This window comes from Heteronotia binoei, chromosome 11 (genome assembly GCF_032191835.1).
Source record: "Heteronotia binoei isolate CCM8104 ecotype False Entrance Well chromosome 11, APGP_CSIRO_Hbin_v1, whole genome shotgun sequence".
NCBI lineage: Eukaryota > Metazoa > Chordata > Lepidosauria > Squamata > Gekkonidae > Heteronotia > Heteronotia binoei.
In genome coordinates, this window is record NC_083233.1 from 14,125,363 (window position 1) to 14,150,038 (window position 24,676).

The window sequence follows — 24,676 nt, forward strand, 5'->3', positions numbered from 1 at the left end:
CAATGGAAGTTCAACTCAATATGCAGAGGTGATGAAAATACTAGGGATTATTAGGAAAGGCATTGACATTAAAATGACCATCATCGTAAGCTTTACATGGACCTGGTGTGACAGCATATGGAATATTGCATAGAGTTCAGGTTGCCCTTTTTCAGAGGGTGTTATAGAAGGGGGAGGAGCTAAAATGTTCAAGTGGAGGGGTGTTGAACTGATTTGTTACGAGGGACAGATCTGACATAAATGGGATTTTGTCGGACTGGGCTATGTGTGCTGTAAAATGTAATGCCAGGGAGCGGATATATAAACTTTATATAGGATACAGATAAACACAATTAATTATATTTTTAAAAATTAAACAAAACATGTTTAAAACTCTGGTGATGTTTTGTTTATTTTACGGTCTGATAACTGACACCTTTCAAACCTTAAAAGATGCCTGCCTAAAATGGAAAGCCGAGGGAACAGTGGAATTTGGCAATGTAATTTTTAAAACAAAACACCAAGAAAAAGCACCAGGATCACAGCAGAAAATATAAACTAAAATATAAAATGCTCTGAGCCTAGGAAAACATGAAATGGCAGGGCATTGCAAGCTTCTCTCCCCCCCGCCCCCAAGCCCAGATCTGCTCAGAGTGGCAGTGACTCTCCGGTGTAATGCCCCCCCTTGGCTGTGAGTTTCTAGGTTGAGAGATATAATGAATTATAAGATGTAATTGCAGAAAATGTTACAAATCTCCTGCTTTATACAACACACATGTAATGCAACCCAAGACCATAGTTGCCTTTGGTTGTTTCCAATAGTGGCTCCCCAGCCTCAGGGTACCTGTTTCCAAAAGTCTAGTCCTGGTCTTGGGCGTCTTGTTGCTTCTCACATGTGCAAGCAGGATGCTAATTTTGACTTTATGTAGCTTGGCAGTTTTGAAATGGCTTCCTCTGTTTTCCATCCCATAAACTACGGCTAGCCGGAAGGCACAGCTAGATGGGAAGGGGGTTCCTTGGTTCTATGTGTCCTGTCCACTGGGTGCTTGGAGATCATGGGTTTGATCCCAAAAAGTCTTGAATGGACAGAAAGTAACCTCCTTTGGCAAATTGCAAATGCTTGTGCAAGACCATACAGAAGGATGGGTGTAGTGCTGTGAGGGAGAGGGCCTGTAGTCGTTTGGATGCTTCCTCTTTTCATGTGAGGTAGTCTCACCTCTTGAACAAGATGGAAGAGTCCTTGGTATTTAGGTTAGAGTACTCACTCAGGCACCCGTTCTCAGGTCCATTCAGCAGAGATAAGCTGGCTGAAAACGCCAACTGTTTATTTGCAAGGAGACAACTCCAGTAAGCCACAGTTTCAGCTAACATACAAACCCTGGAAAGTGAAAGTACTTGAGCTACACTCCATTGAAATACATTGCAGCGCAGACAAAGTTGCAAAGCAAATGTCAAATGGATTTTCCATTGAAGTCTGTGGGCCCAGATGACAGCCCCCAGAGTGGAATGATAGTCTGTGAAAGTAGTAGAAGCTTTTCGGGAATGGAATGAGGGTTCCCAGCGTGGAATTCCATTCCCAGAATGCTGCTGTCACTCCCAGGGGTTGTCATTCCACTCTGTGCCCTGTCATTCCAGTCCCGGAACACAGATTCTATTTCTAGGGACTGTCATTCCATTCTGAGGGCTGTCATTCCAGTCCCAGAGCACTGTTTCTAATGCTGGAATTGGTCCCAGAGTAGTCTGTCTAAGCCCAAAGGCCTTAATGGGAAATCAAGTCTGCATTTTCTTTGAAAGCCCAGAAAAGCTTCTTGCCAAAGCAGGCAAAATCGAGGTTGAAGGAGCTGGGAACTTTGGCAGCCTGGAGCTTCAAAGGGTGAGGACAGGTGGGGAAGAAAAGAGCTGCAGGCCAGATGAAAGCCCTGGGTAGGCTGGTTCTAGCCCACGGGCCATAAGCTTGACTCTGCTCAAACAGGCATCTAAACAGTGTGTGTGTAGGCAAAATTCCAGAGTGGTAGGTTTGTTAGTATGTTCTTGTGACACTTTAGCAAATTTGTATTGTAACCAATGTTCCCTCTAAGCTGCAGAGTCTTGTGAGCAAAAATTCTGCTTTGTGAGCTACTGGTATTAACGTTGTGAGCTACTGGCATTAAAATTGTGAGCTACTGCATAAAGTATTGTGCTCTGGGGCCATTTTTCCTGAGCTAAGAAAAAAACGTGTGAGCTGGAGGCTAAAAATCTGTGCGTTAGCTCATGCTAACTCAGCTTAGAGGGAACACTGATTGTAACATATGTTTTTTATCAACCAGAGCTCAGTTCTTCAAATTCAAAGGGGCCTGAGTGAGGAGAGAAGGCATGGTTAAGGTTTATAAAAATTATGAATGAAACAGCTAGCGAGTGAGAGAGTTTTGTCCCTTTGATCTAAAATTCCAGGCTGACTAATGAAACTGTCTGGTGGTGGTGTCAGGTCTGGTAGTGGTGTCAGGACTGACCAAGTTAAATATATGTATTTATTTCTATTTATATCCCTCCCTCCCCGCAGAAGCAGGTGGGACATAACTTATACGACATGGTTGAGCTGATGAAGGGGGACCCCTGAATAATTAATTGGGGAGGGACGGTGGCTGGGTAGAGCATCTGCTTGGGAAGCAGAAGGTCCCAGGTTCAATCCCCGGCATCTCCAACTCAAAAGGGTCCCGGCAGGAGGTGATGGAGAGGGAGGGACGGTGGCTCAGTGGTAGAGCATCTGCTTGGGAAGCAGAAGGTCCCAGGTTCAATCCCTGGCATCTCCAAAAAAGGGTCCAGGCAAATAGGTGTGAAAAACCTCAGCTTGGGACCCTGGAGAGCCGCTGCCAGTCTGAGTAGACAATACTGACTTTGATGAACCAAGGGCCTGATTCAGTATAAGGCAGCTTCATATGTCCTAATGAATACCCCTATAATAATAAATGAAAATATGCTTTTGCCTTCAAAAGCAAAAAAGGGTGTCTGATGCAATGTGTTAGAAGCAGACAGCCTTCAATGGGTGTGGATTTACAGATGTGTATTGGATACAAAAGAGGCCTCTCTGAGAAGCTTCTTGCTAAAGCTGATAACGCAAGAGGAATGGAAAAATACTAGAAGAAAAGCAAGGGGGTGGGGGAATGTTGAATCAGATAATTTGTAGGGCCTGCCTGCTAAGCTTGCTTTGTGCTTAAAAAGACGGTCTGAGGATCGGGGGCGGGGGGGGGAAGGTTCAGTATTTTTTGAGCAATGATGATCAACTGGACCCTGCTAATGGTACCAGTAGTAAAATACCTCGTTTCATACCAGTAAGTGTGCGGCTCCGTTATTTTCCTGCTACACTGATGCCCCAGATTTTGTGTGTTGCTGTAACACTTGGACTTGGGCAGTCTTTCGGAAAGTCACAGTGGGTCCTGTGTGCACAGCTGAAGCAGACGCTGGTCATTTATTTATTTGTTACTATTGTAGTGCTCATTGGGACTCAAGAAGGTGGATTACAGAAAGAAGAAGACTGCAGATTTATACCCCACCTTTCTCTCTGAATCAGAGACTCAGAGCGGCTTACAATCTTCTATATCTCCCTCCACAACAGGCACCCTGTGAGGTGTGTGGGGCTGAGAGAGCTCTCACAGCAGCTGCCCTTTCAAGGACAGCTCTGTGAGAGCTATGGCTGACCTAAGGCCATTCCAGCAGCTGTAAGTGGAGGAGTGGGGAATCAAACCCGGTTCTCCCAGATAGGAGTCCGCACACTTAACCACTACACCAAACTGGCTCTCTCAATACATTCAACAGTATGGGTCATTCAGTAAACAATTCAATAGAATTAGGGTTGTAGAACCAACCAGAAATCTAAAACCAGAACTGAAGCAAATAATAAATATTATGCATGGTGTTGTGGTTAACGTGTTGGACTTGGATCTGGGAGCCCCGGGTTTGAAGCGTTGCTCTATCATGGAAGCTTGTTGGGTGGCCTTGGGCGAGTCTCAGCCTAACCTACCTCGCAGAGTTGTTGTGAGGATAAAATGGAGGAGAAGGAAATGATTGAAACTGTTATGGGTCCCCCCTTGAATATGAATAAATTAACATGCTCTTGCCCACACCATAAATCCCGGGGTGTATTGGTGACGATTTGTTATCTGGTCCTCCTTTTGGATTGAAGTCACCAAGGGAAATAGCTTTTCATCAGATAGTATAGCTTCAGGCTTGTCAGACAGGGCACAATGTAGAATGAGCTTTTGTCTCTCTTTTGCCTCTGCAAAGTCAGACACATATTCTGATGCTTGCCATAGAGTTCTGTGATCGATATAACTGCTAAACGGAATGAGACGATGAGCTGTTACTGATGTCTGGTTTTCTTCTAAAGATGTTACTGACCACTGATTCTGTGCTACGTTTATGATGCTTTTCACACAAAATAATGGGTCCATGACATCCTGAAGACCCGCAATATTAGTGCTGTGGTTGAGTGACTCATGATCAGTCAGAGAGGCTTTTGTAAACATCATCAGTCACTTAGGGCGGTTTTTGAAGCCATTTTGAGCTTCTGAGCCTGACTGTTTCATTTTTTTAAAAACTCTATTTAAATGCCCTGAAAGTTTTGAAAGACTTAAATGTTTCATATTTGTTCTTGGCTGGGAGACTTCCCTTCTGCCGACTGAAGACTGCTTTCGTGTCCCTTGTATCAAACAAGACGAAACGGACTGCCAGATTCTGTATCTTCCTGGCTGGCTGCTTTTGAGCTCTAGGGTGCTGTGGGGGGAATTGTCTGGTGACAGCCCATACTCTGTTTCTTGCCAATAAAAGCAAGCACCCTGACATAGTGTGAAGAAGATGATATTGAATTTATATCCCACCCTATACTCTGAGTCTCAGAGTGGTCACAATCTCCTTTACCTCCCCTCCCCCCTCAAAAAAACCCAGACACCCTGTGAGGTAGGTGGGGCTGAGAGAGCACTCACAGCAGCTGCCCTTTCAAGGACAACTCCTGTGAAAGCTATGGCTGACCCAAGGCCATTCCAACAGGTACAAGTGGAGGAGTGAGGAATCAAACCCGGTTCTCCCAGATAAGAGTCCACGCACTTAACCACTGCACCAAACTGGCTGCAAAAGCTGGATAAGGAGACAACCTGCAACTGCCTGAGACCCACAGAGAGGTGGCTCCCAGTAATCCATTCTTCCTTCATCTGGAAGGTGTGCAGACAGTCCGCCTGCTGCCTCCTGATGTTCTACTCCAGTGGTTTATTGGGTGTCTTTTATTTCTAATGAGCTGTAGGGTCAAAACTATATTGTCTCGCTCAGTCATGTGATTGTTTTCCCTGAGTTTTTAAAAAATCCAGGTTTGCTCTCTGATGCTGCAGTTTGGACGGAAGCTTGCTTGGTGAGGAGCGGGCACAGCTGTTTCCCCATGGGCATTCCTCATGTCAAAATCCCTCGTTCTGAGCTGCTTTTGTTCTGGGGTACAAGGAAGCTCCCTACAGTATCTTCTCCCAGGGCAGCAAGCAGCTCGGTGAGTGTGGTTTTGATCTGGGAAATGGCTAACAAGAACTTGTGACCCTCCATACCACACTTTTGATCTAGACTGGAGCTTCTCCACTTTAAAAAAAAAATGTGAGGAAACATTAATGTGCACCTTGTATTGTTTGACTCTGATCAAATTAGGAATGGGGGCATGGGTGCTTTGAAATACGTCTTATGGTGTCCTGCACTCACCGTGTCCAAATGCCATCAAGAGGTTACAGAGCAATAGCAGGTGTTCTTCAGCAAGCTCCATCCTTCACTTTGAGGATTGCTGCCATCAGGCTATGAATTTGTCAGGTCTCTCTGCTTCTTTGAAGCTGCTGTCTACTGGACCTGTTCACCTATTTGCCGCCTGTGGTTGTGAATAATAAGACCTTCTGTACAGAGGGTTAGTTTTAAAGATGCTCTTCCATTTATGGGATGACTCTTTCCTTTTGTGATAGGACCTTTCTGGCCCTTCTCTTCCAAATACACTCACTTTTTGCTCTGAAAAAACAACAGTTTGCTGCATTTTCAAAGTAAATACAGTTTTAAAGTAGGAGACCTGACTTTGTGCTTGGCAAAGAAAGATATGTTTACACGTACTTTCATCTTCCAAGTTATAGAGCAAGTTAATTGCATGTTTCTCAACTTTACTTTTGTGACCACCATGTTTAAGTGGGTACACTCAGCAGCTAATTTATATAATTTTCCAGGAAATTGCTTTTGTACTTCCTTTAAATACTTTTGATGCATCAGGTAGTGGTTAGGATTTGTTTCTATCATCCTGCATATAATGCTGAAATTATATTCATGCGGAAGTCAATGGGGTGTCGCTTCTGCAAAATCAGCAGGGAAGCTAAAGTAAGCTTCAGTTTCTTGGTCTTGGGATACCACTCAGGTTTCCTTAAAGGTGATTGACAGGAAATCTGTTAATTTCACATTCCTGAGGTTGAAATTTTACTATAATTTAAAAATAAAAGCCAGATCTACATAGTAGCATTGCATGGGAAACATTACAGTTTATTCTATTGCCGTACAAAGGGATAATTTGAAAACCTGAAATGGTTGCTTTTGAATAAACAACAAAAAAAAATCGGTAGTATTTTGTGCTAAAGAATGTACTAGTTAGTGATGATATTTAGCGCTAAGTAAGATCCTTTGCTGGCATTGTTTTCTGTTTTATATAGCTTCAGTAACATCTTTTCACATGGTATGGGTGGACTCCTGTAGAGGTGGACAAAAGTCATTTACTTCAGTTACACTGGAGAAGTCCTTTGCAAGGGATATTTTTCCTGATTTCAGATGTGGTTTATGTGCTTCATAATGCAGTATGAGGGACCCCTTTTCCATCCATCATTTTCTTGGGTAACAGCAGTTATGTGTTAAAAAAAAATGAACTTTGGTAACTGATGATATGGAGTTACTTGCATGGGGGTTCAAAGCCTCATTCAGAGTTTGCACTGATGGCTACCAAGAAAGGTATTGTCTATGAGTCTGGTGCCATGCGATTTGTGCTTTTATAGGGCAGTAGCAAATATAGCTGAAAAATCATATTAAGCTTAGTGTATCCATATTTCTTAACAGGTCCCCATTTACTTTAACTGTAGCCTGTATCTCAGACGGCAGTGGGAATAGTTTTAATTTGTTTGGCATTGCATCCTCTGTAAATTCTGTGACAAGGAGTCAAGGTAGGCATGATGGCAGCATCATCACATTTTATTTGTATCCCGCCCTCCCTGCCGAAGCAGGCTCAGGGCGGCTAACAGCAAGAATTCAATACATACATTGTATAATATAACATTTTAACTACAATTGATTAAAATCCATTAAAATTCTAAAAACAATAAAATTAATATTTTTGTGCTATTACCCAAATGGCAAGTTTTACTTAGCAGTTCTGCTCGGTGAAGGCCATTCGGAACAGGATGGTCTTGCAGGCCCTGCGGAACTGTTCAAAGTCCCGCAGGGCCCGCATCTCTTCTGGAAGCTGATTCCACAGCTGTGGAGCCATGACAGAGAAAGCCCGAGTACGGGTGCTCTGGAGTTTTGCCTCTTTTGGCCCGGGGATAGTCAGCAGGTTCTTCACTGCGGACCTCAGTGCTCTCTGGGGTTCGTGCGGGGAGAGACGGTCCCTAAGGTAGGCAGACCCACTCTTTTAAATCTCACCGCCTCCGTCCTGTAGAAAATGATGGGAGAGGCGGGGGCAGGGTGTCTGGTTTTAAGCAGCAGAAGTGGTGCCTGAATGAGGAGTGCAGAATCCTCCCTTTGGTCGCCCCATATGTGCTCCCTGCCTCCACTGTTGCCAAATGCTTCTCTCCCAGGTAGGCTCACTGATGTTAGGGGGGGACGTACGGAGGAAAGCTACAGCAGTTCTCTGCTCCTCCTGTGTCTGTTTTGTTTTTAAATTTAGATCCCCCCCCCCCTCCTTACCTTTTGTGTTTTTGGTCCCCTCCGTTGTTACTGAAGTGAGACTTTCCCCTCTTCTACTCTTTCCTGATTCCAACCACTGATCCACTGCGGCCACATCTTTGCGCTAAGTGTCACAGTATTAACAAATTTTGCAGAGCAGATTAGAAAACAGATGCAAGCTTAAATACAGAGGTCATGTCAAGTTTGGCCTGTAGAACTCAGAGGCACATAACTCTGGTAGGTTTCAAGTATGCGTTGAGCCAGAGAGACAACAAATCTCCTGGTTTATTTTGTTGTTGTTTTTAAATAGATGTGTTAGGTTTTCAGGCAAAATAAAAATATGATTTATGACAAGTACTGCCGTGTAAAATATATGTTCTTGTCTTAGTAGGATTTTTGAGAGATATAATGAATTATAAGATGTAATTGCAGAAAATGTTACAAATCTCCCGCTGTATACAACACACATGTAATGCAACCCAAGACCACAGTTGCCTTTGTTTGTTTCAAACAGTGGCTCCCCACCCTCAGGGTACCTGTTTCCAAAAGTCTAGTCCTGGTCTTGGGCGTCTTGTTGCTTCCCACTTGTGCAAGCAGGATGTTAATTTTGACTTTATGCAGCCTGGCAGTTTTGAAATGGCTTCATCTCCTGTTTTCCATCCCATAAACTATGGCTAGCCGGAAGGCACAGCTAGATGGGAAGGGGGTTCCTTGGTTCTATGTGTCCTGTCCACTGGGTGCTTGGAGATCATGGGTTTGATCCAAAAAGTCTTGAATGGACAGAAAGTAACCTCCTTTGGCAAATTGCAAATGCTTGTGCAAGACCATACAGAAGGATGGGTGTAGCGCTGTGAGGGAGAGGCTCTGTAGTCGTTTGGATGCTTCCACTTTTCATGTGAGGTAGTCTCACCTCTTGAACAAGATGGAAGAGTCCTTGGTATTTAGTTTCACTTGCTTTGCAGAGCCCTAACCCTTGCCAGAACTGCAAGATGTCTTCAACAAATCAAAGGGCTTAAAATTGGCACATGCTTGTTTCTGGTTATCAAAGGTGTTGAGGAAGGTTAGAAATATTGAACAAACTTGTAAGCATTATAAAATTACATTGAAAAATTCTTTTAAGTATCGCGTAACTTCAGTATCAAGTTCATTCCATTCGAGATAAAAATGGCCATAAAAGTTAATGCCTGTTTCACGGTGTAATCATTGGAGCATATATAGACCTCTCTGGCTTTCTTTTTCTTGGTGACCTGGAGGGCTTTTCTGGCTTAAAGAAAGCCTCTTGGGGCGTATCATTTACTCACTAGCCTCAGTTACTATTATACTTCACTAGAACAAGAGCCTCTAAGCCACGGAAGGACAAATGTAGATGGATGAATGATGATGTGCTGTGTTCACCTTGCCTGAAGAACTTTCGGAGGCTTGTAAACACCAGTAAAAGAAATGTTTCTGTACAAGCATCCCAATACCAGGGAAACACCTCCTTCTCTAACAAATACTCCGTAGGTGTGAAATGTATCAGTCCTGCCTGACTTGCGTTTCTGGAAAAAGCTGTAAAGGGAGATGGATTGGAGTGTACGTCGACCCCCTTAATAGCATTGGTCTTTTACTATTCATTCATTCTTGCTGCTGATTTTTAGGTCCCCAGGAATCCTGACCTCCCAAATGCAGCGCAGGTGCAGAAAGAGGAACAACGGAAGATTGATGAGTCTGCTCCTCTCTCTTCAGAAGAGGCTGAAGAGAAAGAAAAACTTCTCACACAGGTTAAGTGTTTTTTTGAAATCCCACATTTTACAAAAGGAGAAATAATTGTAAGCCGCATCTGCTTGCTGCGTGACAAGGTGGAACATGATGATAAAGACTGATAGTAGACCCAGATGGTCAAGAGGTCAGGTGATACGGTACCTGTGGAAAAAAAACGACACGTACCATCATCTGATCACATAAATCATCCCTTGATCGCATTGATTTAGAGGTCCCCAGCTTATAAGAACCCCGTTGTGAACTTCTTTAGCAGAGGCTGGGAAAATTGCCTATGGCTTTCCCTGCTCAGAACAGGAGCTTATTGAGCTGCCTTGCCTCCCGAGGCTTATTTTCAAGTTAAAAGTAAGGGCACTCGTAGAGAGAAGTTAAAACTGGCAAGATTCGAGTTGAATCTCAAGCGCCCTTGGAGAATTCTCTTATAACGAAGGTGATGTGGCTTCTCTCAGAACACACAGCCTCCCTCGCTTGTTGTCTCGGGCTACTCGACTAATCTTTCTTGGATTATCCTCTCTCATGTACATCACAGTGGTTCCAGGCGCACCACATCAGCATTCCTCTTTTAACCATCTGCTGCAGCTATCCACTTTGATCGAATAAAGCAGAATTTTATCTCATTTCAAAGCTTATGCTTTTATGGTGTGGTAAACTTCAGGGTATGCAGTTGATTTGTCCTGTCAAAATCAATATGATTGTTTTTTTTGTGAATAAAACAAGCTGAATGGGACACATTGAAGAACATTCGTAACTTGTGTTCTTTTTAATACTGTTGAGAAGGGGAATGTAGAGGACTGTTTTCCTTACATACAAGAGCCCCGTGGTGCAGAGTGTTAAAGCTGCAGTACTGCAGTCCTGAGCTCTCCTCATGACCTGAGTTTGATCCCTGGCGGAAGCTGGGTTCAGGTAGCCGGCTCCAGTTTGACTCAGCCTTCCATCCTTCCGAGGTTGGTAAAATGAGTACCCAGCTTGCTGGGGGGAAAGTGTAGATGACTGGGGAAGGCAATGGCAAACCACCCCGTAAAAAGTCTGCTGTGAAAACGTTGTGAAAGCAACGTCACCCCAGAGTTGGAAATGACTGGTGCTTGCACAAGGGACCTTTCCTTTCCTTTCCTTTCCTTTCCTTTCCTTTCCTTTCCTTTCCTTTCCTTTCCTTTCCTTTCCTTTCCTTTCCTTTCCTTTCCTTTCCTTTCCTTTCCTTTCTTCCCCCTTTCCCCCTTTCCCTTCCCTTCTCTGTAATGTATTTCTGAAGGAAGCATGTATGTTCTTGAGTGGTCTATAAAATTGGCTGTGTTAGTGATTGTCCTTTGAAAATGTAAATTGCCTGCACTGATTGAAGTGAATCTTCACTTGAAATTACAGCATCAGACATAATTCTTAACCTCTCTGCAGATAGGTTGGAAATCTTTAATGCCACTGTTAATACTGAACAACAAGCATACCAAAATGTTTGGAAATAAATTTTTCTCTCCAGAGTACTCTATAGAGATGACTATGAAAGTCAACCCAATATACTTCTAATCCACCTACTCCTTAGTTGATTGAAAATGGCTTCCTCACTCATGTTTGACAACAGTGAATGGATTAATATATTCTTGTGAAATAAACAGAAACAAAGGAGTCTCAGGCTCCTACTGAAATTTGAAACACAAGACTGCATTTTACAGTCTTGGACTAAATGAGAAAGACCAAAAATAAAACAGGAGTCTTTCTACTAATGGTACCACACTTAGAGGTTAGTGAGACATTCTTTATCATTAAATTATCATCAAATTGTGCAGAACTATTTGCTAGCCAAGCACACATCATATTGGAACAATTGCAGCAATTGGTTCTTTACAAAAATGTATATCAAGACAAGCATTGATTATCTAGCTCAGGGGTGGCCAAACTGTGGCTCGGGAGACACGTGGCTCTTTCACACATATTGTGTGGCAGGAACTTAATGCAGGTTTACTCTCAAGTAAAGCAGGCTTAGCATCAGGACCTCAGCCAGCCTCTGAGGAATGACATAGGTAGTCAACTATTTCTGCTGTGTGTGAAGCAGAGGAGGGGGAAATAGGTAAGCTTGCAAACTCTTCTCCATCAGAGAGGTCATCTGGAGACTTAAAACGGGGAAAGAGAGTGCAAGAACCAAGGGAAGGAGGGATAGAATTAAAGAGGGTGGTGTAGGATCCCCCTCCTAGTTTCATAGCTCTTGTAGGAGTTGTATTTACTAACCTTGGTGTCAAGGCAAAGAGAGATGCCTAATGGTTTAAACAGTGGTCAGTAATGTATATGGTACGTGTGTGTTTCCTTTGCTCACTTGTGCCAAAAAATAATTCCCTAACCTTTCCCTATGCTGGTCTTATGGGAACTGTTATTCCCAGCTGTTGTTTTTAAAAAAGTCTCCTCCTAGTGTGTGGTCATGTTGTAAAGTGCATACATATGTATTTTATTTTTCTGTACAAAGATGGTATTGAGTTTTAATACAGACGTGTGTGATATTTGTTCATGTCTTGTGGCTCTCAAACATCTGACGTTTATTTTACATGGCTCTTATGTTAAGCAAGTTTGGCCACCCCTGACCTAGCTGAATATCGCATGGTGTAAAGAATGTAGTACCATTTGGGATTCTCTGATGTCTGGGAACCCTATATCTTTCTTTAGTTACTCGGGAGGTGCTTTGGCAAACTGATATAAACACAGAACTACACATCTGTTTCAAAAATTATGCATGTATCAAAAACAACAGAATGAACCTGAGTTCTCTCTAAACTAATGTAATTACTTTGGTTCTTTAGCTGCTGGGCCTGCCCCCCTGGGATGTACCTGAGGGGAGAGATTTCCTTGGTACGGTGGCCCCCAAACTTTTTGGCGCCAGGGACTGGTTTTGTGGAAGACAATTTTTCCACAGATCGGTGAGGGTGCTGGGGTTTTTGCTGTCCCAGGCTGTCCCAGGCTGCCCCCATGCCCACATCCTGTCCCTGGGGGGGTCTTTAAATGAGGTGTAGGCAAAGGTCTCTGCCTCACTCAGCAGCTCGGTTGCTAACAGGCCACGGACCAGTACTGGTCCACGGCCTGGAGGTTGGGGACCCTTGCCTTAGTAGATGGAGCTTTTGTTTACTCCTTTCCCAGCAGCAGTTATACGATTGGACTATACAACCCCTGGAAACCCCTCTCAACTCAACATTGCCCTCTCCCCTTTGCCCTCCTCTGGCCTGTTGAGCCTTGGGTGAGGTTTTAAACAGCTGCTAGGTCCTAGCAACAGGCTGCCATCTGGCAGCTCAGGTCCATATGACTACCCCTGCCTGATGCCCCCTCTTGTTACCAGGGGAAGAGTCAGATAAGTCCTTTAATGGACCCGCCCCTTCTGCAGGACCCCAGTGCTGATGCCAGGGCCTCCCCCCTCCCAGAGTAGCCACCAGGTGCGTGGGGTCAGAGCTGGTGCCCCCAGACTGGCATCCTTACATGCGTTCATTTGAGCACATCTGTCAGCAATGGGGGCTGCCAACAGTTCTCATTTAAAATGAGGCCTGGTCAGCTCACAGGTGAGACAAATGTCTTCTCTGGATTTGCTGCTTGCTGCGTGAAATAATAGTGCTACCTAGACTGCCTCAACTGGTACAGAGGATGTGGAGCATTCTTTAGTTCATGTACCTGCACTCTCCATGCCTTTACTTGCTGCCCTGATAAGACCTTCTAGGCCAGGGTGCCACCTAAAAGTGGAGCCAGCCCTGAGAAGTGCTGCAGTTACTAGATGATGGATGGATGGATGGATGGATGGATGGATGGATGGATGGATGGATGGATGAAGAAGCCTGCAGGTTCATACCCCGTGCTTCTCTCTGAATCAGAGACTCAGAGCGGCTAGCAATCTCCTATATCTTCTCCCCCCACAACAGACACCCTGTGAGGTGGGTGGGGCTGGGAGGGCTCTCACAGCAGCTGCCCTTTCAAGGACAACTCCTGCAAGAGCTGTGACTGACCCAAGGCCAACTCCTGCGAGAGCTGTGACTAAGCCAAGGCCATTCCAGCAGCTGCAAGTGAAGTGGGGAATCAAACCCGATTCTCCCTGATAAGACTCTGCCCACTTAACCACTGCACCAAACTAGATAGATAGATATAGAGAGTTTGGAGGATCCATATTTTATTACCCTGACCTGGATCATCCAGGCTAGCCCAGTCTGCCTTGGTTATTTGGAAGGGAGACTACCAAGAAGGTTCAAGGTTGCTGTACAGAGATAGGCAATGGCAAACAACCTTTGAATATCTCTTGCCTTGACAATCCTACAGGCTTGCCATAAATCATCTGTGACTTGACAACAAGAGCAAAAGTTGTTGATCTCTCATATACTTGGCATATTTTAGTTTGCAATTTTTGCAGCAGCCTGCAGAAGTTTTCTGCATCAAAACCCCAGTAGGAGGGAAGGTGTTTGGCTGTGTCTCCTTCCCTTCCAGGTGTTCATTTCATTCACCATTTGCTTTGTAAGTATCCAAACCGGAATGTTATTGCATTTCATTCCCGAATGCTCAGGAGACTGCCAGTGACATCTGGACAAGAGCCCTCAAACTCTTGCCCGCTTTATTTTCTTGCATGTGTTTGTTCAAGCGTAATAGAAGTGAAAGTCCATTAAGATCTGGCTTAAACTTCTGTTTGTTTGGAGAAACACTTTACAAGCACGGATTAAAAAAAAAAAAAAGTTCCCCTCTCTGACCCACGAGGAGCCGTGCGCAAAAACAACTCACTCGAGTTTTTATGACCAAGTAATAAACCCTGGATAATAGATGTTTATGGAAACCCTGCAAGATCATTAACCCTGGTAATTATTATGTGACACCGTACCGAAGCGTTAATGAGCAAATCCGAGAGTATCCATCTAAGATGCAGGATCCGGCGGAACGTTTCCTCCTGCGCCTCATGGCGGCCTCTCCCTTTTGCAGGGCTTTACAAACTGGAACAAAAGAGACTTCAACCAGTTTATCAAAGCAAATGAAAAATACGGACGTGACGACATCGATAACATTGCCCGCGAGGTGGAAGGAAAGTCACCGGAGGAAGTCATTGAGTATTCAGGTCTGTCTTGATGCATCTTGAACCAATCAGAACTACTTCCAGTAAGGCTGGGTTTTTTTTGGACTGCGTTATCTCTGCACCGTGTAAAAGAAGGGAAATGTCGAAGTATTTGCAGTGTGGGAAAACCATCATGTCCTGCATGGAGAGATTTAAGAGCTGCGGAGGGATTATGCTGAGAAAGCTACTCTGTAACCCTTTAGCCATTACCATTCTGCACTAGCCGGTTTTCAAATCATGACATGCTTCATTTGCCACTGCCACGGAGGGCACGGTAGGCGGGGAGGGCGAGGGGCTCCATTTTTATTCTTCCCTTCTCCTGACAGTGCTTTTAGAGCTGGTACTGATCTTGTTGCCTGATGGGGAATTATTTTTTTAAATAGAACCCCAAATGCATTTTCCGATGTCAACAAGCACGGCCCTGCCTATGCGGAATGGACAGATTCTAGCAAGCGTGTGCTATTTGCAAGGAGGGAATGGCCCATCTGTCAGGTTGTGGCCAGTTCCAGTAAAGAACACACGCTATTTAATAGCGTGCCACCGAATGCCGTTTGCTGGGAGGCAGCCGTGAGGAAGAGCCGCTGCTTTCATACCCTTCTTGCGGGCTTTCCTCAGATGATGGGTTGGGCCACTCACAGGAACAGGGTGCTGAGCTAGGTGGGCCATTAGTCCAATCCAATGGGGCTCTTGTGATCATTTACAGGACACGTAGATGTCTGCCATTGATTGGAGGAGGCTCCAACCTCACCCACAGATCTAATCCTCCCTACTTATAATGTCGCTGTATTTTCTCTGCTTACTCCATTTTCATTCCTGGAGCACTGACAAGAAGAGAAGGAAGAGAGTGAGCCAGTGCAGCTGTGCTCTGAGAGCGCTTAGCATGCATTTATGTAAATGAATTAGACCAGGGGTATCAAACATTCAGCCTGGGGGCCAAATCAGGCCCCCGGAGGGCTCCTATCAGCCCCCCCCCGAGCACCTGGCTGTCATCTGCTTCCTTCTCCCTCTCTCTAGTTTCCTTCTGCATAACAGCTTGCTTTGCAAGGCTTGCTCAATCGCACAGGAGCTACAGAGCAAAACTTCTATTTTCTCCATTAGCCGAGGAGGGATAAGTTATTTTGCCAGGCTCTCTCAGTTGCACAGCAGAGCTGCTGAACCAAGCCTCCCTGCTGATGGCTGAGGCTCCTCCCCCTCCTCATCCCATGAAGAAGGAAGGAAAGAGCCAGTTTCTTTTGCCCAGTTCCCTGGATCCCATGGGAGAAATACACCACCTTTAAGATCAACGAGTGCTAATGTTTTAAGCATGTTTTATTTTAAAAGGTTTTTTTACAAAATCTTTTGTGTTTGTCTGCGTCATTTATAAAGCTCATATCTCTGCTACCTAATCTTAAATAAGTACACATGTGGCCCAGTCTTACATGGCCCAGCCCAACATGGCTCAGCCCTATAAGGTCTCATTTATGTGAAACTCGGCCCTCATAACAAATGAGTTCGACACCCCTGAATTAGACCTTCCATGGGGGATGGATGTCATAAGCACTCAATGGTTGGGCTGAAAACATTTTTTAAAATGAAAAGTGGTTACGTGAGGCTGTCTGCAGTGGAAAGCGGGAAGAATAAAGTGGCTGTAAACAGCTGTTTTTTCTCTCCGGCATTTAGTGCCCAACATCGACTGCTTATCTTCTGTTCTCATAATGGGATGTGTTTGAGTACCCATTTTATTCATAAGTGGAAAAACAAGATCTATACATGTTGTGATTTTTATCAGAAAACACCTCGCAGGGAAAGAGTTAAGCACCTTTCCTACTAGTTCTGCGATTAAACTTGCAGCTTCCAATGTGGATGTGTGTTAGGAGGCTTTTTACACACATTTCCCATGAAGTTTGATCTTAAGTGTCAGCAGCCGGCTACTTTGTGCCAGTGCATCTTCAAAAGATTTTAAAGCCATTCAAAGGAAAGTATCTGGAAGCCTCCCCCTGCAGGAAATTCAAGTTATTTCATATATTTCCATAAAAGTGGATCAGAGATGTGTTTTGGTTTCTTTTTCAAGTTTTTTAAGCGATTGCAGGAACTTGCTACACAACACCACCCCAGTACAGAGAGCCAGTTTGGTGTAGTGGTTAAGTGTGCGGACTCTTATCTGGGAGAACCGGGTTTGATTCCCCACTCCTCCACTTGCACCTGCTGGAATGGCCTTGGGTCAGCCATAGCGGTGAAGTGTGCGGACTCTTATCTGGGAGAACCGGGTTTGATCCCCCACTCCTCCACTTGCACCTGCTGGAATGGCCTTGGGTCAGCCATAGCGGTGAAGTGTGCGGACTCTTATCTGGGAGAACCGGGTTTGATCCCCCACTCCTCCACTTGCACCTGCTGGAATGGCCTTGGGTGAGCCATAGCGGTGAAGTGCGCGGACTCTTATCTGGGAGAACCGGGTTTGATCCCCCACTCCTCCGCTTGCACCTGCTGGAATGGCCTTGGGTCAGCCATAGCTCTGGCAGAGGTTGTCTTTGAAAGGGCAGCTGCTGGGAGAGCCCTCTGCAGCCCCACCCACCTCACAGGGTGTCTGTTGTGGGGGAGGAAGGGAAAGGAGATTGTAAGCCGCTCTGAGTCTCTAATTCAGGGAGAAGGGCGGGGTATAAATCTGCAATTCTTCTTCTTCTTCTTCTTCTACATTTTAAGAGAGAGTTTTAAGGTCCTGTAGTTGTGAGGGTATAACAATGTGTATTGTGATTAAATCATTTTTTTTGAATGAAACGTTTACTTCGTTATGAAAGCGATGCAGTATCAATTTACAATTACGAAATTCAGGATGAATAAAATAAAAATATTTTGTCCGAAATACGGAATAAAGAAGAGGCTCTCCATAAAACTGTGATTAAGTAATTTGACAAAAAAGAGGAAGCATTTTAAATTATGTGTTTATAGTAATGAGTCATTTTAGAAAATTGCAAACATTCAAAGATGTCTTTTTTTAATGCTGGACCTTTTCAGCGGTTTTTTGGGAACGTTGTAATGAACTTCAGGACATTGAGAGGATCATGGCACAGATCGAACGAGGGGAAGCCAGAATACAGAGGAGGATTAGCATCAAGAAAGCCCTGGATGTCAAAGTAATTCTTCTACAAATTAGTATTCCTCCTGATTAATTTTGTCCCTAACAAATCTGCATGTTCCGCGCTGATAAAACACTCTTGGTCCCTATTCTAATTTCGCATTACAAAGCTCATGCTAATTCAGGGGTGGGCAAAGTTATTCCTTTTCATGCCAAAATGGTTTAGCATCACAGAGGCAAATGGATTGAAATACCCAGTGTAAACCACTATAGGGTTGGATCCAGTAACCCCTTTCCTCTAAGACAGTTTTAGAGGGTAACCATGTTGATCTAGAGCAGGGGTCCTCAACCTATGGCCCGTGGGCCAGATGCGGCCCGCTGAGGACGTTTATGCGGCCCGCCGGGTTATGGCAAAATCAGACCGGAAGTGACGTTCGACCTAAACTCGCGTTAGCAACGCACACTTCCGGCACTGGGCTGAGGCGGCGGAGACAGAGTGTGAGGTGATACCGAGGTGAGGTGAGTTCCCAGGCCAGGGTGTGTGGTGTGGGGAAGGGAGAGAGATGCAGAAGACGGAGAACTGACGGCCCGCGGCCTTGTACAGTAACGGCAGTCCGGCCCTCCAACAGTCTGAGGGACAGTGAACTGGCCCCCTATTTAAAAAGGTTGAGGACCCCTGATCTAGAGGATAACAACCTGATTGGAGTCCAGTGGCACCTTAGAGAACAAGAAGAGGTTCGAGGTATAAGGTTTCGAGAGTCAGATCTCCCTTTGTCAGAAGGGAGCGTTGGCTCTTGAAAGCTTATACCATGAAAATCATGATCTCTAAGGTACTACCGGACTTGAATCTAGTTGTTCCCTTTTCACTAAGTAAAGACTTGGATCCAATCAGCTTTTCAGCAGGTGGAAAGGGGAACCATTTTGACTTCCAAAAATGCTATGCTGGGGGTTGTGGGACTTGCATGGACGAAAGATGTGTGGAATGGGGATGAAGTAAGGAGGGTAATTAGGCTACATTGCGTTAAAAGCCTGGCTGGATCCAGCCCAAGGAGTTTTCCTCTGACTCCTTCTGTGAAAGGAAGGCTGCTCACTTTGTGGAAGGATGTCATTGGATCCAGCCCATTATTATTGTTACACCAATTGAAAGGTATGACCGTTGACCTGAATACTGGCTTGTTTGGGAGATGATTTGATATCTGCTCACGTTAGTGTATCCTCCTGGTTGTAGAATCACATGCAGCATACATGCCTAGTAATTAATTGTTGTGTTTATTTAATTTCAGATTGCAAGATATAAAGCCCCTTTCCATCAGTTGCGTATTCAGTACGGCACAAACAAAGGCAAAAACTACACAGAAGAAGAAGACAGGTTCTTGATATGCATGTTACATAAAATGGGCTTCGATAAAGAAAACGTGTACGAAGAACTAAGGCAGTGTGTGCGCAACGCCCCTCAATTCAGATTTGACTGGTTTATCAAGTCTAGAACGGCAATGGTAGGTAATGCTTTGTGTTTAAGCTGGGCTAGGTTTTGCATGCTTATTTTCTCCAGGTTTAGTTCTTACATTCTGTTAGGCTATATTTTTTTATACTGATTTATGTTTTTATTGTAGCTTGGATGTGTTATTAATCATGCACTATGTTTTTATCCTTGTGTATTTCTCCCCTTCAAAAGGCATTGTAATAGTATTCAAATAGATAAAGGAAATTTGTGCTATGCTGCTCTTCCACAACATTAAAATGTGTGGAAGAAATCAGCATGAGAGTGAGTGCATTAATGGCATTTCTGTAGCCCAAACACACTTCTTGATGGGAGAAGTTTATAAGTGTCTGGCATATTCATTCATTCATTCATTCATTCATTCATTCATTCATTCATTCATTCATTCATTCATTCATTCATCCATTCATTCATTCAGCTTATATCCCACTCATTTCCCTGCCAAACAGGGCTCAGGGCGGCTTTCAGCAGTTAAGTATACAATAAAATCAACGCATTACAAGTTAAAAACCGAACAGTCTTCTGTGTCAGATGGTGCCCCAACAGTCCATCACAGGTGGGCAACTGAGGAAGCAGCCAGCATGGAGAAGGTCACAGCCCAACGGTAGATGAAAAAAAAAAAACAGGCCCTAGAAAAAGAGCTAGGAAGGAAAATGGAGCAGGGTAAGAGCAAAACAGGAAGGAGCTGGATAAGAAGAAATAAGACAAACAAGGTGGAGGAAGGGAAACAAAAAAACAAGAAGGGGAGAAAGAGGGAGGCTGGCTGATCTCTACCATATGTCTGGTGGAATATCTCAGTTTTAGCGGTCCTGCGGAACTGAACCTAGTCCTGCAGGGCCTAAGTCTCACTAGACAAAGAGTTCCACCAGATTGGGGCCAGAGCTGAAAAGGCCCTGGTCTTGGTTGAGGACAACCAGACTGCTTTAGGGCCAGGGATTATCAATAAATTGTTACTGGATGAGCGTAATGCTTTCCGATGGGTATATAGGGAGAGGAGGTCCCATAGATATGATAGTCCACTATAAAGCTGGATAAGGGGCTCAGTACAGGTTCTTTGGCCACTAGGCCCCCAAAGCCAATTACTATGACTATCAATAGGCTGTGCTGTGGGTAGGATTTTCTCCTTGGTTCATGTTGTACAAGGGGGACCACAGAAGAGCATCTGATTGACCAAAATCTCCTTTCCTAGTCTTGGAATGACTTTTACTTCTTTCAGGTTTCAAACCATGCCTTCAGCCATTCTCTGCACAGCTGCTATGCACAAATGCTAATCGCTGCCTGTTTTTGTATTTGTGAAACCCTAGTCCCTCAAGACCTTCCACATTACATTCTGTTCTCCCCTTTGTTTACAGAGCCCAGAAACAAATTTGTTGGAGAAATCCTATCCCCCCACCCCCACCCTACCGTGGTGCAAAAAACTATTGCTCCTTCATTCTGATGTGGATTCATATCTTTTATAGAGTAGCGAAGCTTGCCGTAGTAGCTAAGAAAATTCGGTCTTGAGCTGTGCCTAAATGGTTGAGACTTCTTCACCAGTGTGCAAAGAAGGTGCTAATCTGTTTAAGTGAACTGTTACATGTTTGTATCATTATACCTTTGTTGTTTGCTGTTCTTTGTCCATGTTTTACTTGTATGTTCTATCTACTCTATTGTGATGGCCACATACAGTAAACACACTTGAACTAGTTGCTAGGAAGAACTTCCTGTTTTGGTGCTGCCACATCTAAAGAAACTGCCATCCGAGAGTTCCTTCTTGGCAATGTGGCTCATATGGATTGTCAAATCAGGCCTGGCTCTAAAAGTTCTAAACAGCAAAATCCAGAAAAAGAAATGCTTGCAAATTCATAAAAAGAAACAAAGTCATGTAATACTTTTTGTAGAGGAAAGGAAAGATCCCCTGTGCAAGCACCAGTCGTTTCTGACTCTGGGGTGACGTTGCTTTCACAACGTTTTAATGGCAGACTGATTACGGGGTAGTTTGCCGTTGCCTTCCCCAGTCATCTACACTTCCCCCCCAGCAAGCTGGGTACTCATTTTACCGACCTCGGAAGGACGGAAGGCTGAGTCAACCTCGAGCCAGCTACCTTGAAAACCCAGCTTCCACCGAGGATCGAACTCAGATCATGAGCAGAGCTTAGGACGGCAGTACTGCAGCTTTAACACTGCGCCAATCCAAACATAAAACATATTTGCAAGCTTTTGAGCTCTGTAGAACCCTTCATCAAGCAGATATTACAAAAATTTAAAAATGAAGGTGGAAAAAAGGAAAATCTCCTAGGTCCAGTCATGGCAGCCTATGATACTGGATTCTGGTAGGCTGACAGATTGCTGTTGGTGTTAGATTACAGCGCTTGCACTCTGTGAAGTCAATAAACAACAGAGGGTGATCTCCTTTGGAAAAACAGACCCCAGCAAGGTCCAAATGTGTCTCCAAACCCATTCAAGAATCACAAAGAGAGTCAGTACAAACACTGAATGTAGCTCTCAGATGTTTTGCATGTTCTCTCATTAAAATGAAACAACCGAAGCTGGTATTGATAACCATCGTTCTTAATCAGCTGATTCATAGCACAAATAAAGCTGCCTTATACTGAATCAGAACATTGGTCCATCAACGTCAGTATTGCTCACTCATACTGGTAGCAACTCTCGAGGTCTTAGGCTGAGGTCGATCACATAACCTACTGCCTGGATTTCTTAACTGGAGATGCTGGGGATTGAACCTGGGACCTTCTGCGTGCAAAGCAGATAGTCTGCCGCTGACCCAGGCCCTTTCCTCCCCCTTGTGGTTTTATTTCTAGAAAATCAAAACATGCAATGGAGAGAAATTTTGGGGCATTTAGGGTGTTTTTTTTTTTAAAGTTTGCAACATTTGCAACCATAGAGTCCTTTTAAAACATTGGTGGAGAAGGAGCACAAGACTGGGGATACCCAAAGCTTGTTGCAACAAACTTGTTGCCGCACCAGAATGTAGTCTGTCACTGGTGCATTCCTGGAAGTCTAGCTTTTGTAGTAACGTTGCACTGTGTAATTGAAGAGAGGGTTGCTTACCTTTCTCAGACCTCATTTCGTATTGATGGTCTTGCAAGAAAATATGGAGGAAAAGATTCCTAGTAAGAAAGACTTAACAATCATTAGTTCGCAAGGGAACTAGGCATTTTATATCTGAAGTTTTATTTAAACCCAGAGTGAAGATCTATGAAAAAAAACCTTTCCCCTCCCCAGTATTTTATTCAGAAAATTCTCATTGTTTCCTTTTGGCCACTAGATGTCTCTCCAGTTCTGTGTAAACAAGCTGATTTTCCAGCTTGTTCATTTTCCCCATGCATTTATTTGGAAATTAGAAAACAAATACAGTTCTTCTGCATATGGTTTACCCAATAAGAGCTTATAAGGTAAGCACCTCAAAGGGTGCTGTGTGCCTGTTCTCAGTATGGCCTCTCTTTGGGCTCATTGGACTGCGTTGTGAGTGGGGATTTTGTGTGTCCTGCCCTCTTGGTTGCAGTACTCATTTCTGTGGTTTAGTCCATGATTGAAAACAGTATTGCCTTTTAAACTCTGTAAAATAACGCTGATGCACCTTGCTGGCATGGAAGATGCACGTAGACCCATAAACATGTGCAATATCTTTACTTCAAGTCGGGCTGTCATTTTAACTGACAGCAATTCTCTAAGACCTCAGTCAGAGAACGACGTTTTCCAGCATTGTTTCCTCGGATTACTTGTGCCTTCCTCTCTTACTCCAAGTTGTACCTTATGAGTACAAAATATTTCCAGTACTGAAACATGTGATCCAATGGGGGGGTGGGGGGGGGAACGGGACTCGTTGTGCAAGTTGGTTCCCTTATTTGTTTCGTTAGCTAGATCTGAATGGGAAGGGACTCGGATGTGTCATTAAAAAGTATGACGCTTCAAGTTCAGGATACGAAAGACATCACAGTGACTGTTTTGAAATGACTTATTTTAGAACTTTGTACCCCACAAACCAGAAACTGTTTCACAGTGCGTGATGATACAAATAAATGACTTTGCACAATGGGAAATGTGTTAAATATGAGAGAGAGGAACAAGCTAAAAACCAGCTGCGGTGTGTGGGCAGCCACATCCAGAACAGGCTGATTCCTCACTCCTGCCTGTCAGTGTTCTCAACCACTAGCATTTCTGTCGTACCTGGTTTGAATTTTTTTTCTGTCTCCCACTGAGCCCATTAAGTAGTTCAGATGCCAGTTTAGAACTCTTCCTCATCTGTTGTAGGTGATGAAGAGTATGCCGTTGTCTGTAGATTGGCAGCACCACACCCCAAACCACTGGACAATCTCTCCCAGTGGCTTCACGTAGGCGTCGACTAGCATGAGGTATAAAATAAATGCTGAGCAGCCTTACAGCATGTTGGTAGAGGTTGTATGGAGGGAACAAAGAGCCTGCAGGGTTCGGCATGCTTGCGGTATCAGAACTGCACAGATGAAAGGCGCAAAGATGGCAAAACAAGCTGTGGTATTAGCTGCCTGTTCTTTTTTAAAAAAATTCTTCAAGGTATTTATTCCCCTTCTCCATTTTTAGGTCAGTGAGGTTCATATCCAAATCAAAGCCAGCAGGAGAGCCCTGGCCCGGATAGCCCAGGCAAGCTTGATCTTAAAAGCTAAGCAGGGTCGACTCTGGCAAGGACTTGGGTGGGAAACCTCCAAGGAATACCAGGAGTTGGGAGGCAGGGGCAGGCTTTATTCAGCTGCCTCCACGCCCCCAGTAGGGGGTCAGTCACCAGAAGTTACCATGAATTCCAGGTGCAGATACACACACACATTACACATTACACCTAACAGAGTAGCACTAGGAATGTTAATTTTAATTGGAATGTTTTTAAGTGAATGTGATTTTAAAATTGTATAATTTTGTATAATGTTGTATAATTTATTGTATGGATCGATGTTGTTAGCCGCCCTGAGCCTGCTTCGGCGGGGAGGGCGGGATATAAATAGAATACTATTATTATTATTTAACCCCCTCCCCCCCAAAACAGCTCAGCAGATTTCACCTGCAGCGACAGAGTGAAAAATTCCAGCGCTTAAACCCAACTTTGCCATCAAAAACAACATCCAATTTTTTTAAAAAAAATCTTTAAAACCGAAAGAAAACAAAAGGCCTGTGTCATGTGCTTGAATGCAAACCCTCAAGATTCCCGACCTCTGAGAGAAGGCCATTTCCAGAGATATGGTGCTATCGTGGGAAAGCCTCTATTCCTGGTGACCACTCTTCTTGGTGGGGATTACCCAGGAAGGATCTCTGAAGAAGTGAATGGGAAGGTTCATATCAGAAGAGATGATCATTCAGGTAGCTTAGGCCTGGGCTGTTTATGGATTAAAGATTATAAACAATGTTCCCTCTAAGCTGCAGAGTCTTGTGAGCAAAAAACCTACTTTGTGAGCTCCTG

The 24,676-nt window shown here is 44.2% G+C and overlaps 1 protein-coding gene across 1 annotated transcript in view; it reads left to right on the forward strand.

Moving 5' to 3' along the window:
* SMARCA1 (SWI/SNF related, matrix associated, actin dependent regulator of chromatin, subfamily a, member 1) overlaps positions 1–24,676 on the forward strand; it is a 73,738-nt gene that overhangs the window by 36,831 nt on the left and 12,231 nt on the right. Inside the window, exons 19-22 of the mRNA XM_060248953.1 lie at positions 9,525–9,647; positions 14,566–14,698; positions 17,687–17,805; positions 19,031–19,243. Of these exons, the coding sequence (XP_060104936.1) occupies positions 9,525–9,647; positions 14,566–14,698; positions 17,687–17,805; positions 19,031–19,243 (588 nt within the window). The remainder of the gene's footprint in view (positions 1–9,524; positions 9,648–14,565; positions 14,699–17,686; positions 17,806–19,030; positions 19,244–24,676) is intronic.